At 42.0% G+C, this 17,161-nt stretch overlaps 2 protein-coding genes across 3 annotated transcripts in view; one reads left to right on the top strand and one right to left on the bottom strand.

Moving 5' to 3' along the window:
- MTMR1 (myotubularin related protein 1) overlaps positions 1–7,176 on the top strand; it is a 36,132-nt gene extending 28,956 nt beyond the window's left edge. For both annotated transcript variants that reach the window (XM_009073279.1, XM_009073280.1), the window contains one exon: positions 6,567–7,176. In XM_009073279.1, coding sequence (XP_009071527.1) covers positions 6,567–6,731 — 165 coding nt within the window. In that variant the 3' untranslated portion in view covers positions 6,732–7,176. The remainder of the gene's footprint in view (positions 1–6,566) is intronic.
- Positions 7,177–14,671: 7,495 nt separating this feature from the next.
- CD99L2 (CD99 molecule-like 2) overlaps positions 14,672–17,161 on the bottom strand; it is a 12,424-nt gene continuing 9,934 nt past the window's right edge. Inside the window, exons 9-10 of the mRNA XM_009073281.1 lie at positions 15,168–15,233; positions 14,672–14,736 (exon numbers count right to left, since the gene is read on the bottom strand). Coding sequence (XP_009071529.1) covers positions 14,672–14,736; positions 15,168–15,233 — 131 coding nt within the window. The remainder of the gene's footprint in view (positions 14,737–15,167; positions 15,234–17,161) is intronic.

Raw genomic sequence — 17,161 nt, forward strand, 5'->3', positions numbered from 1 at the left:
AGTGGTGTGTGCTGAGAGTTACACTACACCAGGTTCTGCTTTTGATGTATGTGGATCATTCAGTTGAAAAAATGGTTTCATATCAATGGCGTTTTAAGCAATAAAGTGATTTTAGCAGTGTTCTAAGTATTTTTCAGCTCATTATAGGCAGTAGGCACCTTATCTTTAAAGCGTAGGAAAAGTATCTGCTTTTGAATAAAATAGTCAGCAAAGGTAGCTAATCAGGAAAATAAACCTCTACCCATTTTGACTGGTTAATTTGCAGAAACCTACAACCAGTTCATTCTGAGTGAAGAATGTCATTTGGCTCTCTCCATTTTGCAGCATTTTGCTGCTTTTTACTGGTTGGGGACAGAGTTTCAAATATTGCAAGTATCATTAGCTATGGGAGAGTCATATCAAGTCTTACAGGCTGCACATACCAGAGAGAAGAAACTCTCAGGAGAGACAGAGCAACTGGCAAAATCATGGGTAAGGAAGGGAAGAGAGAAGAAGAAAGTTACAGGGAAGAAGTGCAAGAGCTGAAGGTAGATGAGGGTGAATAGGTTGTATGAGGAGGGGAATCAGGTCCTATGTTTAATTGTGGTTTGCTGCAGAAAAGTTGGACTGAAAACTTAATGTTGAAATGGAAAAAAAAGTGAGTTTCCCTAAATAAAATCTTCTGATGAGTTCTTTTTTTATTTATTTATTTGTTTACAGAGAAATTCCTTAAGATAAGGCAGTGAAAGAGAGGTGATGAATGAAAACAGGAGTGTGAATGAGGTGGTACAAAACTTGGTTAGAGCTTAAAACCAAACAAAAAGATGCTAGAATCGTGGACAACAGGGATAAAGCTATAAAGCTCTGGACAGGTAAAAGTAGTAGGGGCACAGGGTTTGGGTAAGTGGCTGGAAAAAGTTGGTTATGAGTGAGGGGAGCAGCTTGTACTCCTAGTTCCTGAGTCAATATTACAGTAGGAATTAAGAAGGAAAGAAAAGAAAGCAAAACCACAAAAAAAACCCCACAAAAACAAACAAGCAAACAAAAAGCCAAACAAACAAACAAAAACCCAAAACAACTTAACCCAACACTTCTTCTTGAAGCATTGCAAGCTGATTCTTCTCCAGCTTTTTGGTTAATGCCAGGAGCAAAGTCACAGTTCCCAAGGATTCAGGGCCTTTTCCCCACTGCTTAGTGCTGCTGGCAAACTCCTTGTCTCTGCTTGGATTCTGTTGGTATCTGTATTAGATATAAATGTCAGTTTTGGTTTGGACTGATCAACTTCTTAGTCTGTTTTTAGTAAATTTTATGTGATTAGAGAAATTCTATTTTTTATAGTCAAATGGCAAAATTTTTAATAAGGTTAACCCACCAAAATCTGTTAAAATGTATGTAGTACATTCACCTTTATGCCTCTAATTTATTTTTGCTGGAATATTCTGTTAAATCACAGAAATGAAATTTATTGCTATAACAGGTAGTAGTTTAAGTAGCATATGAAAAGCATCCTGGAGACCAGTGGCTCAGGTGATGTTCTAGCCCAACCAAACTGCAGATGTGCTGCCTGGTTAGGCTTCATATGTGTAGGCTTCTCTGTGCAGCAGACATAGGCCTGTGCTTTCCCCTGGGCTACAGACAGAACTGATGGACCTGGCTGTAGTGGTCAGGTGTTGCCTGGCAGCATCACTGTGGGGCTGCTGGTGTGACAAAGGAAGGGATGCACACTCTTCTGAAAATCTGGTATTGATGCAGTGGAGTAGAGAGGCAAAAATAACCTGAATGTGGCTGGGTGAGGGGTCCAGAGTCATCATTTGAGCTTCCACTCCTAATTTGAGAGGCAGGATGAGAGAGTAGAAAACAGTCTAGCTGCTGTCAGCCTTGCAACAAATTCATCTCGGGCAAATCAATTACATGATTCCTTAACAAGACTGTAATAAAAGCTTGCCTTGGAGACATACTTGTGCTGTGCAAGTACACACTTCTGGGGTTAAGGTGGTAACAAGATCTTTTAATAAACAATCTTCTCCAAACTTCTTGTTCCCTACAGAACCTGTCACTCTTCCACTTCCTTTTATTCTAAGCAGTGGTAAAGGAGAACCTCATTCACAACAAGCCATTACAGGCATTAGTGTGAGGGTTGTTGGACCCATCTCCTTGTGAAGAAGGTTTTGTTTGAGAGAGGAATTACATGCTGAAATAGGATGGCATAAAGGAACAGAAATGGAGATAGTTGTCTGTAAGAATTTGTACAGGATAGTATGAGGATACACTGACAGCAGCAGGTCTGCCTGGGAATAAGTCTTTAGGAAATGTGGAAATGAACTAAACTTCTTTTTTTATTATTATTTTAGTGGGTTTTGTGACAGAATTAATTTCACAATGCTTCATCCTTTTACTCTTACTCCTCCTTCCAAGATAGAAGGAGGTTTCCAGAAAGCTGCATGATTCCAGTTCTACTTGGTTCTCATAATGGTTTCATTAAAAAAAGACCCCAAAACACATAACTTGAGGTTGAGGCTTTATTTGGGGCTTTTCCCCCCTTCTTTACTGTATATTTTCATTCTTTCACATTTGAATTTACTGATTGTTTTTCAAAAAAGGGGAGTTACAGTAGCAGAATTGAAGACTTCTGGGGGAAAACACAGGTCCTCACGCCAAGCTGCTTTTCAGGTCTTTTCATAAGCACTTCTATACTACTTCAGCTGTGTATACCACCTTCTCCTGGCCCCATGAGTTTGCAATTTTAACACAAACCTTTATCACTAAAAACTCAGTATTGTCAGCTGCTTGAAAATGCTCAAGATTTCTCTAGACTGAATCTGACATGTTATTTCATTAGATTAAAGTATGTATTGGAAGTTTAGTGTGTGAAAACTGTTTTTGGACTTGTATTGTTTTATAGCAGTGTGCAATCTACATGTTTTCCTGGGAAAAGCTTGACATCAGAGAACCCTTTGTGTTTACACTACCACATGAAATGGCATGATGGTATTTATGTAGGGCTGTGCTGCAGTGTTTACATCTAACATGCCCTTATTAAAACTGGCCAATATTTTAAAGGTGGCCCCTTCTTTTCCCCCATTATAAGACCCTGTTCTGGCTTGCTTACAGCTTTGCTGGGCTCCAGTGATTTGTATTGAGTCACCAAGTGTGTGTGCCTGAATTGTTTTGTGAAACTCTATCCAAGGAGGCTCAGTTGCTTATCTGAACGTGACTAAGAAAAATGTTTTCCCATATGAAAATACTGGTACTGTGGATTTCTTCTGCTAGAGCAGGAGGCTGTTTTTCTGTAAATATTCCATCTCTAGGGCAGACATGAGATTTTAGCAAGAGAGATTATGTTCCAGAAACACGCCTGGTCATATCCTGGAAGAAATTCATCCAATTTGAAGGTCTGAGGCTGCAACAATCTCAGTGAATTCTCAAGGACTGAGAATAAATAAAAGGACTGAGAGATGGATTTGGTACAGAATCTGTGAGAGAGTTGTGACTAAGTGGGAATAGGAACTAGGAGTGAGTAATGTTCCTGGTGCTGGAGGTGTCAGCTTTCTGTTCAACCCATGGAATACAGTCTGGGAAAGTAGGCTGGAGGGGACAGGCTGCAGACAAAGGAAGAGATGTCCCTTGGGAGAGGGAGCATGATGCTGCTCTGGAGAAACAAAGTTTCTCTCTGCCTTTGCCTCAGGATTCCTGGGTTGTAAGGGAGCTCACCTGGAGCAGAGTGGTCAGTCTGTGTGTGCTCCTTATTTCCTGGGTGTCCTGCTTGACACTCCTTGCCCAAATTGCAGAATTCCCAAGTTCTCTGTTAAACCAGTTTGAGGTGCAAGGTAGGCAAAACCAGCAGGTGATGGCTTCAGATCTTTGTCTGTACTCCCATGCCTCATTATGGTGCTGCAGAAGTAAAGTTGTTTCTTGACATGAGATGAAAGTAGAGAAAAGAAACTTAAGCATTTTAAGTTCAGAAAAAATAAATAAAAGATGGGGTCAGACACTGCAAAGAAAACTAAATATCGAATAACTACTCATTAATTAAGTAGCATCAAACTGTGCACTGAGTAAATGAGGGATACAAGGGGGAAATAGTATTTTCATATTTATTTAACCAATGATTTTATACAGGTGTACTGAAAGGCTGAATTGAGTTTGGAGAACTAATCATTGTTCTGACAGCTAATTTTTTTAGAGCATAACTTTGCAGTCTTAATGTTGAAGAGTTTTGTGTGTGACTTGAATATACACAGACTTTTAAAATGCCATTTTTGTTATCCAGCTAATTTATTTAAAGGCAGTTCTGCTCTTCAAGATGGACCTGTGGGGAGAACAGCACTTGTGTCAAAGTTGGAGCTTGTGTCTGTTGAATTAGGCTCTGGGAATGCAGAAAAGGATTGAGAGGTGCAGCCACACTTCTCCTCCTTGAAGCACTTTGCACAGTGTGCCAAGTTCTGCAGCAGCTTTTGCATATTGTGTGCTGAGAGGATTTGTAGTAGGTTCCCCAAAAAGCCAGAGGTATGGAACTGCTTTTGGTGTGTGTTTGAGCACTGTGCAGTGGGACCCAGTGTCTAATGCCCATGTGAAAGATGTGTGAGAGAAACTGGTCTGGTTTGCTGAGTTGTGATTAAGCTGTGCAGAAATCAGGTGTACAGAACTGCTGTGACCCAGAGCTTGTGTGACTAATGATACCAGTGGTAAATCACTCAGTTAGGGACCTAAGTGTTTCAGGAAAATGTCTTCATAAATAAACCTGAAGTGAGAGTCTGTGAGGAAAGGATCTTTTATTGAGGGGAAAAATAAATACAGGGGGTGCTAATTCCAGAAAGTCACAATCTTCACTGAAATCTGAATTTTCCATAGTGTGTATTACAGCATCTTGGACAAACTTAATCACCAGACTTGGTTTTACCATGTTTCTATGTGTATACACATCCTGTAGATAGCCTCAGAAAAATGAGAGTGGCTTTCTGGAGGGTGTGCTTTGTGTTTGATTAGTGAAGGAGACTTGTCGGTAGATTTGTGGCCTCACTTGCTGAAGAATTTCTCTGGTGGACGCGGGATAAAATTGCAAGAGAGGGAATTCATTGCACAGCAAAGGCAGAGCTCCAGGGTCATTGGGAGCCTGGTGGTGTGCAGCGATTGTTCTGCTGAAGACTCAAAAAGTTAGGCTTTTAAAATTGCTGCAGATGACACACTGGATGAATTGATGACTCCCTGGGTACTGGGAGCAGCACTTTGTGAATACACTGAAGTTTCTGTTCATGGTCTAAGCCACAAACAAGAGAAGAGTATATAGCCAAAAAGATGTTGGCCTAAAATGACTGTTTGATACTGTTTTATTGTTTTAAGTTAGAACTAATGTTAGAAATGAAATGGTATTTTCCTGTGGCAGAAACACAAGTGTTAGGTTTTGAAAACATCAAAATCAAATCCATGGATTTTGGATGTACTTTCTTTAAAACGCCAGAATTCACTAAAATGTAAATTGTGTCTCAGTCGTGTGTTGATGGCAAGAAGAGGAGAAACTCTTTCTGGTTTTTGCTATCTTCTTCACATAGCACCACGTGCAAATGGCCTGTTCAGGTGTTCATCCCAGCCCTGTAATCGCTTGTAGCAGTAGGAAGTGATAGTGGGTGAATGCAATTCCCTGGATTCTGGGGTTTCAGCAGCCCAAGGTATAAACTGCTCACAATGTCTAGCAATCCATAGGTTTCCCAGTGCTGCATTGCCCCCTGATTGTTCTGTCAGCCCAATTAAATACTTTTCCCATCTTGTTCTTCCCAAAAGCTGTAAACGGGATTTATACAGGATAAAATAAATTAAAAGCAATTTGCAGTCAAACTTTTTTGGGCCTTTCTGTGGAATTTGGAAGAGGGGGAGGTCTCTCTCTGCTTGTCTGAGTTAACAGATCCAGATGCAAAATCCAGTCTGGCTTGTGTCTTCCCTTGGCTGTGATATAGTTGAATGTTTCAGAAGAATGTGTAAAATGCTGGGAACTCTGGTGCAGAGAGGTGCATTTCTGGTGTTTGTTGGGTACTGTCAGAAGTAGAGACAGAAACCTGTACAACCCACTTCTCTGTAAGGTTTATTGAGTGTGACTCTGGGAGGTCCACCACAAGCACCATTCACTTGGCTGCTGCACTTTTCTCACTGGAAGGGGTCAGACTCTTGGAAGGAAGCCTGCTAGGAGAGTAACAAGATGCTCCATATGGAGCCAGCTTTGTGAACTGTACTCTCTTTATATACTACATCTTGTCCCAACTGGCAGGGGAAGTAGTTCCCAGGAAAGGCATTTTAAATTCAGCTGACAGAGGTGTGGTTAAGGGATATGTACATTTAATGGAATAAATCACATCAAGACAATTTGCAAACACTCTTTTGAACAGATTTCTTGCCAACCCTGTTGTTAGGAAGGGACAGTTTGCTGAAACATTTAATTTTAAATGGCTGAAGAAACACTTCCCCTAAATATCCATGTACTAAAATTCATAGGTGTCAGATTCCCTGTGTTACTGAAGGCAGGAGCAGCAGCACTGCCGGAGAAGATAACTTACTATGAGAGTCAAACTAAGCCTTTTCTTTCTTCACCTTGGCAGGTTCCAATCCATCAAAATCTGAAAGAGCTCCTGGCCATCCGGACAGAGCTTCAGAAGAAGGTTGAAGATTTGCAGCGAGAAGCTGCTACACGTTCCATTTCTTCCTCCTCTGACAGAGGTTCATCTCCTTCCCATTCCGCCACACCAGTGCACACCTCCGTGTGATGTGTGACAAAAGCCATGTGAAAAAATTGTGTCAGGTAATACAGAGAGGAGGGTGAAATGCTTTTCCCATCACAAAAGGATTGTGACTGACTTGTAATTGCTATGATCTACATGCCTTACTCTGTGTCTGGTATTATCATGATGAGGCCAAAAAGAGCTTCAATAGATGTGATGAATTTTCTTGTTGGCAGTTCCCACATGTGTTTTGACATTCCAGCTAAATCACCAATTGTGAAATTAAACTTTGTTTTGAGCAACTAACAATTTAACCATCCTAAAAAGGAATCCATCTGCCAAGCAGGCAGAAAAATGCCTCTCACATTGCCTAGGGTACCATGCCTGCTTGAGAGAATCAGATGAAATGCCACATGATGCTTACACAGAACACAGTACGTTTTTCTGAATGGGAGCTCCTTATTTCACTCAGTAATATATATATTTTTTTTTTTTGGCTAGAGCAATTTATTTTTTTTAGGTAATGCACTTGGAAAGTGATTTTAAAATAAATGTTTTCCAGTGTAGTCAGTTTTACATTTTGACTAAACATGCCATTAAAAGTGGATGAAGTTAAGCTGGATTTATTGAGTACACCACACTGACTTGTATGATGTAATATATTTGGTAAAGCACGTATTTTAGGTTTTTTAATGCCTTTTGTACAAGTTGAAATAAAGTCTTTTGACTGTTTAGCTTGTTCAGTTTCAGCCTCCTGAGCGAGGGGTAAACTTACTCATGTCAAGGTCTTGTATAAAGTAAAAGTTTGTTTTCTAGCAAATGGTAATACTTGGGGTTGGAATGACACCCAGCTGTGTAAATTGTATAGTCTGTATAGCTGTGCATTGTTAAGTGTTTTGTTTCAAAGTGTACACACAAAATGCAAAGCTGTGTGGTTTATGCCCATGTGTATGTGATGTTAAACACATGCATCCTCCTGTGGGTTTAAGCCCTATGTTCAGAAAATGGATCCTGCCTGTCCCAAACTCTTTTGAAGACCTTAACTTGCAGTGACTTTGTTTGACAAAGTTTTTTGGATAATATGATATTAATTGGTTTTCTTGAAATAAAGCCACTTGGCTTTTTGTTTTTTAAATTGCTACTAGCATTTTTTTCTGTAAAGTGAATAATTTAACTGTGTTTTCATGTAAAATATACATTCCCAACTTTCTTTCATCTCCCGCCCCCCCAAAATACTCATGCCAGAGAGATTTGATTACTATAACATTCCACCTTTTAGAAAATTATTTAGTGGCCTTCTTGGAAGGCCCAGAAATGGTGCATGCTACAAATTTTGCCTGTATTGTTTTCCTTGCTGTGTTTCATGAAAATCTGGTTCTTCTCCTTAGGACACTTACATACTGCAGCTCTGCTTTTTGACTTGTGCTTGTGTTGCTCCAAGTTCTGCTGTTGGGAATTAAGCCCCATTCTTAAGAGTCAGTTGATTCTATATGGTGATTGTGGGTTTTACTGACTGTGAGTATTCATTTATTGCTGCACATTTGTTCCTCGTACACGACGGCGCTTTCCTGTGTCTCGTTCTCTGCAGTAACTCTGCAGCACGTGGTCAATGAGTAAGGCAAGCTGCTGAGCACTTTCCTGACTTCAGCTGGAAAGGCTGAAGTGCTGTATCCAGTCTTACACGTTTACTGTGCAGTGCAGGGTATTGCAACATGTCCTTTTTACTGTAGTGAATGCTTTTTATAATAGATATTCACCTACAAGAACAGAGTTTAGGAAGGTTTGCAATGTTGCATCTCTTAATGAACCTCAGGCTTTTTATAAATGGGTGAAAGATGTTTTTCTGTAAAAATGGTTCTGCTGAACAGTGTGCCAGCAGTGAATTTTACATTGCCAAAATATGTTGAGCTGGTATTGAATTAAACTCTTCCATACTTTGGATTTACTTGACATTTTAACTGTATATTAAAGTAAAGCACATTATCTCTAAAATGCAGTGCTAAAGAAAATCTTTTGAAGTTTTTCTCTTTATTGGTGCTAATGATCACAACATTTCTTTATAATTAGTGCAAAAGTGACGACTGGATTAGCTTGGGCATTGATATTTTGAAAGCTTACATTCCTAAAGCTAAACTCTGAGAACTGGTTTTGCATAGAAGAACACCAGTTATTTTAGCTGACTGGCTGCGTATCCACCACTTCCAGCACAGCTCAGTGAGTCTGATCTGCAGGGAGAGCACTGGGGGAGGGTCCTGCTGCTCCGTGTGTAAGCACAATGGATGGGTTTGTATGTATGCAGCATGGAAATATAAGAGGTATTCTATAGCTCACATCTGCTGGTTAAAGCATAGCTTTACATTAAAGAGGTGACTGTCGTCGTGCTCGGTCTGCTTTCTGGTAATCAGATTTTTTCTTATTGATTTAACAACTAGTTCAGTCCCGATTTTATATTTTTCAATAAGGCAGTATTAAACTAGTTAAGGAAAGAGCAGAACCCTATTCCCTATCTGATGCATCTTGGACAGGACTATTAATTTCTGGTTCAAAAGGTGCATCTTCTGCTTTGGTTTTTGGTTTTGATTCTGCTGAGTATAAAGGGGAATGTGCATAGACAGCAAGCAGTTACATCTGGCCTGTAGGATTTTCCTATTGTCAGTGACATGTGAGAGGGAGAACAACATGAATCCAGTGTCCCAGAATGGGATGAAGCCTTGGTAACCAGCTGACACATTTTTTGCTTGTAAAGTAAGTTAAGTGAATCATCAGCATGACACTCTGACAGTTTAGTCCTGTTTCAGAGCTGAATTTACACTTCTTTCTCCTTTGTAGATAAAAGTAACTTTTTTTGTTGCTTCATTAAAATGGAAGGAGGCTTTTAAAGCTGGTAAACACTCCTATCTGCCTGGTTCTGTTCCCTGCAGAGGCAGCCTTCTAAAGGAGTTAAAGCTTTAAACAAGAAGTGTTTCATTGTTTTCATTTTCCAAGAAAAGCTGTACTAATTCATATTCTGTATGTAGTAACAGCAACAGCAGCTGGTTCTCCAAAAGCTGGAAATAAGGAATCGACAACTCTCATTCATGTGCACTGAGCCCCACAGCAGAGGACAGAGCAAAACGAGCAATTCAGAGTATTCCCCAGGCGAAGCATTTATGGTGAAAAACAAAAAGGAATGTCCATTTGCTGAGAGATCACATCTGCTGAACTAAGTGGGTATCACATTAGAGATCTTTTAACTGCCAGATCTTGTGCAGTTGGGAAGAAGGAGTTTTATTTCTATAAGAAATATGAGGCAAAAGTAGCTAGTTTGAAATATAAACCCTTTTTTTTGACTGAGACTGAGCACTTCAGCGTGATACAAAGGCCAAAAGCTTAGTTTGCACTGCAAGGGAGATTGATCTACTAGGTGTGAAAATCCAAAGAAAACTGCAGCAAAGCTAGGGCAGCAAAAAAGACTAAAAACCAGCCAAAAAGGGCCAGAACCCATCCATGCTGGGTGCAGCCAGGGACACAGGGCACTGCCTCGAGTTTAGCTGCTGGGTAACCTGAGGAGAGAGTGTGTGTGCAAATACTTCATTTTTACATTAAATTAAGGTTTTCATAATGGTATTTGTTTTCTCACAGTTTCATTTGGTTTTTAGAGTGTTCGGTGTAGTCACAGAAGAGTTGATGGACCATAAGGATATAACCCACCACTTGCAGTTTACTTCCAATACAAAAAAAAAAACCTAACAAAAAATCAATGTCTTACTAGTCACCTTGGTTTATTTGGTGTTCTCCAAAGGTAGTCAAATTCTGATTTTTACCCCCATGATCCTTACATGCACGTTAACAAAAGGAATTGTATTTTCTTACAGAGTAACATTCAACCTTCATTTGGTACAGATCACTTCTGCAGCAGCAAGCAATCTGCCTTGCTTTTAAGTAAGAACTTCACTAAAAAGAAAGAATTCTCTAATTTCACAATCCTGTTGTTTCTGAACTTTGTTTGTTCCTGAACCTTATTTGTTGCAGAAGCAATTTTTAAAGCCTTAACCTGTTGACTCATCTTTCTTTTTCAGAATCTGAAATGGTATTATGGACTAATTCCACTTTTATCACAACAAATGAATAGCTAAGAATGACAATAGAGCACTTGTAAGGGTTCATTAGTGGGGTTGAATGAAAGGGACCGAGTTTATAGTGCCAAGAAGATCTGAAGTTCATGTCAGAGTATTCTCAACTGAGGAATCTAAAATGAAGAAAGTACTACAGTATTGCCAAAGGAAAATGCAAGTAATTGAAAGAACAGACAACAGGAAAGAGCTAGCTGTATTCTTCCTGTTCTTTTCTCTGTCATTGACAAACCTCCTCTGAGTCATTTTATTGCCATGTCAAAATAGCTGAAGTGTTATAAGAAAAAGAGCTCACAGCACAGGTAGTACAGAAACTCTCAGAACAGCTGTACATACAGTTTTTGGACTCATGAAAAAAAATTAAAATCCCAGTTTTCCAGTGGTTTATGGCCTTACTTTACGAAGGATGAGAAAGTTCATACCATGTATACAGAACTAAAATGCAGGAGTTTTAAAAATTCCATATCCAGATTTAAAGATAATAATTAAATTAAAGTAGTTGGAGGTCAGTGCTCGGTCAGCTGTTCCAGAACTCGGACCACTACTAGGAAAATACACAGGAAGCCTCTCAGTTGCTACAATGCCTAAAATATAGATGATGTACAAACTCCCTGTTTCTCAGAGGCAGGTCTGGCAGTTCAGGTGGAGAAAGGGACAGACTGCAATAAAAAATAATTTGAGCCTTTGCTGACATTTAGCACTAAGACTTTGACTTTTGTCCAGTTTTGAAGAAAAGACAAAGTTTAACTTCTTTACTGCAGGACTTGTCAGTATTCTTGTATTTGAAATCCTAGAGAAAGAAATCTTGAATTCTGTTACTGAAACTTTTGGAAGTGTTCTCTTTCATTGTGTATTTATACATTTCCACACACCTACACATTACACTAAGGTGTAAGTATTCACTGAAGTCCTAGAAAAGCCTTGGGCAAAGGAGCAACTTCTGAGTCCCAAAAATCAGGTGCATTTTTCAGTGAAACAGCTCATTGCTTTTGGGTTTTTTTAACCTGCACTATTCATGAATTAGACTCATGTTTCCTCTATGTCCTGATGTAAAAGCTTGCCAAAGGAGGGGTAGGTGCTTTCTTCTTTAAGCAACATTGGACACTCTATTGCACTCTCCACCGGTCAGACAGGGAGAGAACAGTAAACCCCATGATCTGTATCTGCAGAAACACAGTAATTGGCAAAAATACCCCCTCTGTTCTGCTCTTGTGAAACTCTACCCGGAATACTGTGTGCAGTTCTGGTGCCCTCAACATAAGGAGGACATGGAACTGTTGGAGCAAGTCCAGAGGAGCCCACGAAGTTGGTAAGAGGACAGGCTGAGGAATTTGGGGCTGTTCAGCCTGAAGAGAAGAAGGTTGTGTGGAGACCTCAGTAGCTTTTCAATATCTGAAGGGGCTACAAGGAAGCTGGAGAGGGAGTCTTTGTTAGGAACTGCAATGATAGGACAAGGGGTAACAGGTTCAAATTGAAGGAGGAGAAATTTAGGCTAGATAATAGGAAAAAGTGTTTTCCTGTGAGGGTGGTTGGGACACTGGCACAGGTTGCCCAGGGAAGTAGTGGATGCCCCAACCCTGGCAGTGTTCAAGGTCAGGCTGGATGAGCCTTGAGCAACCTGGTCTAGCGAGGAGGTGTCCCTGCCCATGGTAGGGGGGGTTGGAACTAGATGATCTGTTAGGTCCATTCCAACCCCTAAAAGTCTATAATTCTATGAAATGGAATTATGGTCACTGATCTAAACTGGGAAAATGGTTTCTAGGGATCATTGATGCCATGCTGTAACACTTTATCTACACTAACTTCCTAAAAAACACATTTCATGCTACAGCTTTCATATGTGTTTGGCTAAGAACAAAAAACAGGCACTGGTGCTTGGGACTGGAGATACATGAACTCAGCTGTGTGGCTTTGCCAGCATCTGAGCTCCTGCACGTGATGATCCGAGTCCTGCAGACCACACTTCCTCCATGAAAACCGTTCTCTGGGAGTAAGCAAACACTGACTGCATCCCACCTCTGTTTCCTATGCTTCCACTCTCTGAGCAGCCAATAATTAAATATTTTTCTTTCCTCTTCCAAACACATTCATAAAACAAAGCAGCAGTAGTTCATAGTAGTATTGTTGCAGCCTAAGTGTTCTGAATAGCTGTGAAGCACCTTATAAACCACTGTAGCTGTACTGCTGGAGCTAGTGTAAGGCTTTAAAAATGCAAGTGTTAAAAAGAGCATAAAGAATTGTGCAGCTATTGCAAAATACTTAACCAAGTTACTAGGCAATTTCCTTCCAAATGGAGCTGTTAGGCAGCGATTCTCCTGGGCTGATTCACCTCCTGGCAAGGCCTTCTGGAAGTCATGTCTACCTGAAAGCTGTGAATTTGTACATCAAACTGAAAGGCTTTTTTTTTTAATACACATTCACAAAATATGGTATTTGCAAACCAGCACAAAATGCTCACATTTCACATTTATATATAAATAGCAAGTACCTTTTACACCATGTAAAGTGAATTTTCCTATTTGCTTTCACTTGAGAGTATGCTTTTTAAGCAGTCATTGATTTGGCCTAATGTATTGGAAAGTGGCAGTATCCACATTTTAGCAGCAATTAAAAAAAAAAAGGTTGGGAGGGATTAAAACCCTGAACAAAAATTCTGGCACGACAGTGAAGGCTGGGTCTTGGCAGTGGTTTGGCAGCGTTGCAGGGGACTGTGTGCACACTCAACTGGGACAGGGCCCTGCTGAGCACTGCTCACAGCCCAGTGCTTCCCAGGCAGCTGCAGGAACCCCAAGCAGGGCAGTGATGGAGGACCCATCCTCCATGAGATTTTGTAAAGGTTAATCAGTGACACAAAGGGTGAAGCTTTATATCCTTTTTCTGTCCCTGAGCCCAGGAGCACTCTCTGTAGTTGCTGATAAAAAGGAAAAGGGTGGGACTGCATCTTGTTAAGTTTGACTTCTGTTGTACTACTGAGTGTTGTAGGTATTAACATATACCTGTTTTATTTTCTTTGGGTTAAATCTGTCATTTGTTTGAGTGTGACTGAGATCTGAACCTGTCCTTGAAAGCATCCAAACACACACAGCTTTCGCTGCGGTGACAATGTAGGTATCTCATGTCACAAACTGTCACTTCAGCTCCATTCTGATCTCTAGCACAGTGGAGCACTCAAATGGCATTTGCTAAAAGTGAACACTGCACACACTGATATTACCTGTGTTTGTGACTTGCTGTGAAATTCAGGTCCTTTGATTTGGTTAGAAGCCCAGCGCTGCGTGATGGTGGTGGTGGTGAAGCATCCTCAACTCCTGGTTTTGGAGCAGGGTGTAACCTGGCTCAGCCTGAGGCCCCACAAAAGGACCTACCATAGGCACTTTAATTTTAGGTGTAGCTACACTAAGGACTGCAAACCACCCTCAGGAAATGTGCAGCTTTCATCCTCCTTGCTGGAGTGACGTGCCCAGAGCTGATGGCAGAAGTCGGCTGGAGGCGCTTTGCAGAGGGCTTTGCATGGTTTGGCTTTGGATTGCTATTTACAGGCACTTCACTGCCCTCATACCTGTAAGCTCTTCTGCTCCTTCAAAAACACTTTGTCCCTTAGTTGAAAACTGACCGTGGCTGAAGCACCTTCTGTGGGTTTCCATACAACTGCACATCAATCCTATAATATCACTTCGTTGTAAACATAAACCTCTTTACAAAAAATAAACACATGCTACCAGTCTAACCCTAAAGCCTAGAGCAGTAAGAAGCCAGTTCAAGCCTAAGTACACATTAAATAGCTTTGGAGGCAAATAAAATTAAAAGCTAAATTACAAGCATGTAAGATCTCCGTTGCTGCTGAGTGATTATTTTCTAGCCCTGGGTCACACTTTATATCTTCGCACTGTCCTGTTTTGGCGGTTCTGCTGACTGTGTCTCCAGGACTGAATATTTAACTAGGGAGAAAGAAAAAAAAAATCACGAGTACAATAATACACAATGGAACCAGGGCACAAGCAATGGACACCCAGCACTGGCTGATTGTATGTGACACTGGAAAACCCTTTGCAGCAGCCTTGATTGTCTGTCACTGAAAGAAGGCTCTCTTATGCGAGACACTCGATGGCTGGAAACATGAAAGCTAAATATTAACTGCCATCATTTGCAGCCTGAGATCTTCGGGCTCTTACCATGGCTTTTCTTTGTGTGCAATAAAAGGGGAAAAGCACTGTGGTGGGTGTTTCACAAAAAGTTGCAGCAGCACCTAAGCAGTGCCTTCATCAAAGGGACATGACATCTCCACGCAGCACCAGAGACCATGAGGAAGTCTCTTGGTAAAACTGCTTTTGTGGCTGGATGCAGCAGGGCGAGGGATGCAAGCACTCACCTTGGGGCTCCTCGCTGACGACAGCTTCCATGTTTTCTCCTTTCACATATTCCGTGTTGAGTCCCTCTGAGAAGTACAATAAAGAGTGAGATGGGGTGGGTAGAAAGGAAAAATGATTTGCTTTGATGCCTTAAAAACTCTGGTAATGGGCCTGTGTGCTGTGACAGCCAAGATGCCTTTTTGCATCTGCAGTGACAGAAGCACAGAAGCATCAGTAACCAACAACTAGTGCTGAGAGTCTCGCTGGGTTTCAAAGTGCCCACAGAGCTTGCCTGGCAGGCACAGCTCCCAGCAGTGGCTCCTTTGTCTGAGGCTCTTGCTTCATCTTTATCACGCGAGGCAGCACAGCTAATTCCCGTGCTAAGGCGCTCAGCTCGGGGAAGTGCAGAGAGGAGGAAGGTTTCCTGGACAGCACTGCTGTGCCTCAGTGCAGAGATGTGGCACAGCCTCATTAAAAGCTAAGTTATGCAGAGCTCTGAGAAGCAGTTCAGAGCAGGGCTGTGGTGATGAAGCAGGATCCCAGTGGGGTGTCAAATCCCGAATAAGTCCCTTATTTAAATGCAAAGAAGTTCCCCACGAGTGCAACAAGTGAAGCCCAGGCCAAGGAGCAAGGCTGGGAGCTGCTGGGCAGGGGGTGGGGCAGGAGGGTGGGCAAGGGGACTGGGTGGCACTGCTCACCGTAGTCCAGCTCCGATCTGCAGATGAATTAAGGCAGTCGGGGGCGTGCCATGGACCTCAAGCATCCTCTGCAGCTCCTCTGAAGGACAATGTGGGGTGTGCTGTGCTAACTGCTGCATCCATTAGGGAGGGCCCAGGGAAGGGGACAAGGGGATGGAGCTATGCTGGTTTGCAAAGAAAGCCTGAGGCAATGCATGCGGCCACGCAGCACACACTTTTGAACTTGTTTGCACATCTAAACGTGGCACCAAGTGTGGCAGGGACTGGCTATGCCTCACCACCAGGTTTGGACGGGGCTCACTGGAACAGTACTGCAGCCAAGACAAAGCAGTGCAATGGGAGCCCTTAGGCAGCAGTGGGGTAGCTGCTGCCTCCTTTTCTCCGCCTTGGGAGAAAAGAAGTGGTTCTGCAACTAGCTTAAAACAACCCCAGAAACCCCCTGTGCTAGCAGAGACACTGCAGTCTGTGGCTGGCCGAGCCATGGAGGCGGGAGGCAGAGAATGCTGCCAGAGCAGCACTGGCAGGGCAGCTCCCGCCTGGGCACACGGAGCAGCTCAGGGACACCAAGAAACTGAGCCATAGCCCAGGGCATGGCTGGTGAGCAGGATACGAGGTGGAATAAAGAAAGCACTGCACGTTCTTTAGAGGGATCAGCAAATTCTCCCTAGAAGAGACTCAAAGCTGAGGAACAGAGCTGCAGAAGGATGGCTGGGTAGGAGGAACAGCTGAGCCTGTCCCTCGCACACGGAGCAGCTCAGGGACACCAAGAAACTGAGCCATAGCCCAGGGCATGGCTGGTGAGCAGGATACGAGGTGGAATAAAGAAAGCACTGCACGTTCTTTAGAGGGATCAGCAAATTCTCCCTAGAAGAGACTCAAAGCTGAGGAACAGAGCTGCAGAAGGATGGCTGGGTAGGAGGAACAGCTGAGCCTGTCCCTCTGTGCTTCGAGCGCGTTGGTCACTGCACACCACCACTGCCTCCACCCAGACATGTGTTTCGCTGGGATAACACCAAATGCAATTTATGTTTTTCAATAAAAAGCCACTTTTGCAGCAGCTGACGGCTCTTAGATTTCTGTCATGCATTGCAATGCATCTAAGGCCTGACATTAGCCCAGCATGGCATGTCTGATGGCTTAAATTAATCCTCCTTTATAATTAACTTTAATTTCCTGCCGCCTTTCTGGGGCTTTGTGTCTCTCAGCTTCCCCCTCATCAAAGCCTTTACTCCTTTTTTTTTGTATTATTTATTATTGCCAAAATATCATTTAAGTGGGGGGAATATACAAGGGTGTTTCATTCCATCACATTCATT

The sequence above is a fragment of the Acanthisitta chloris genome, unplaced genomic scaffold (assembly GCF_000695815.1).
Source record: "Acanthisitta chloris isolate BGI_N310 unplaced genomic scaffold, ASM69581v1 scaffold35184, whole genome shotgun sequence".
Taxonomy (NCBI): Eukaryota; Metazoa; Chordata; class Aves; order Passeriformes; family Acanthisittidae; genus Acanthisitta; species Acanthisitta chloris.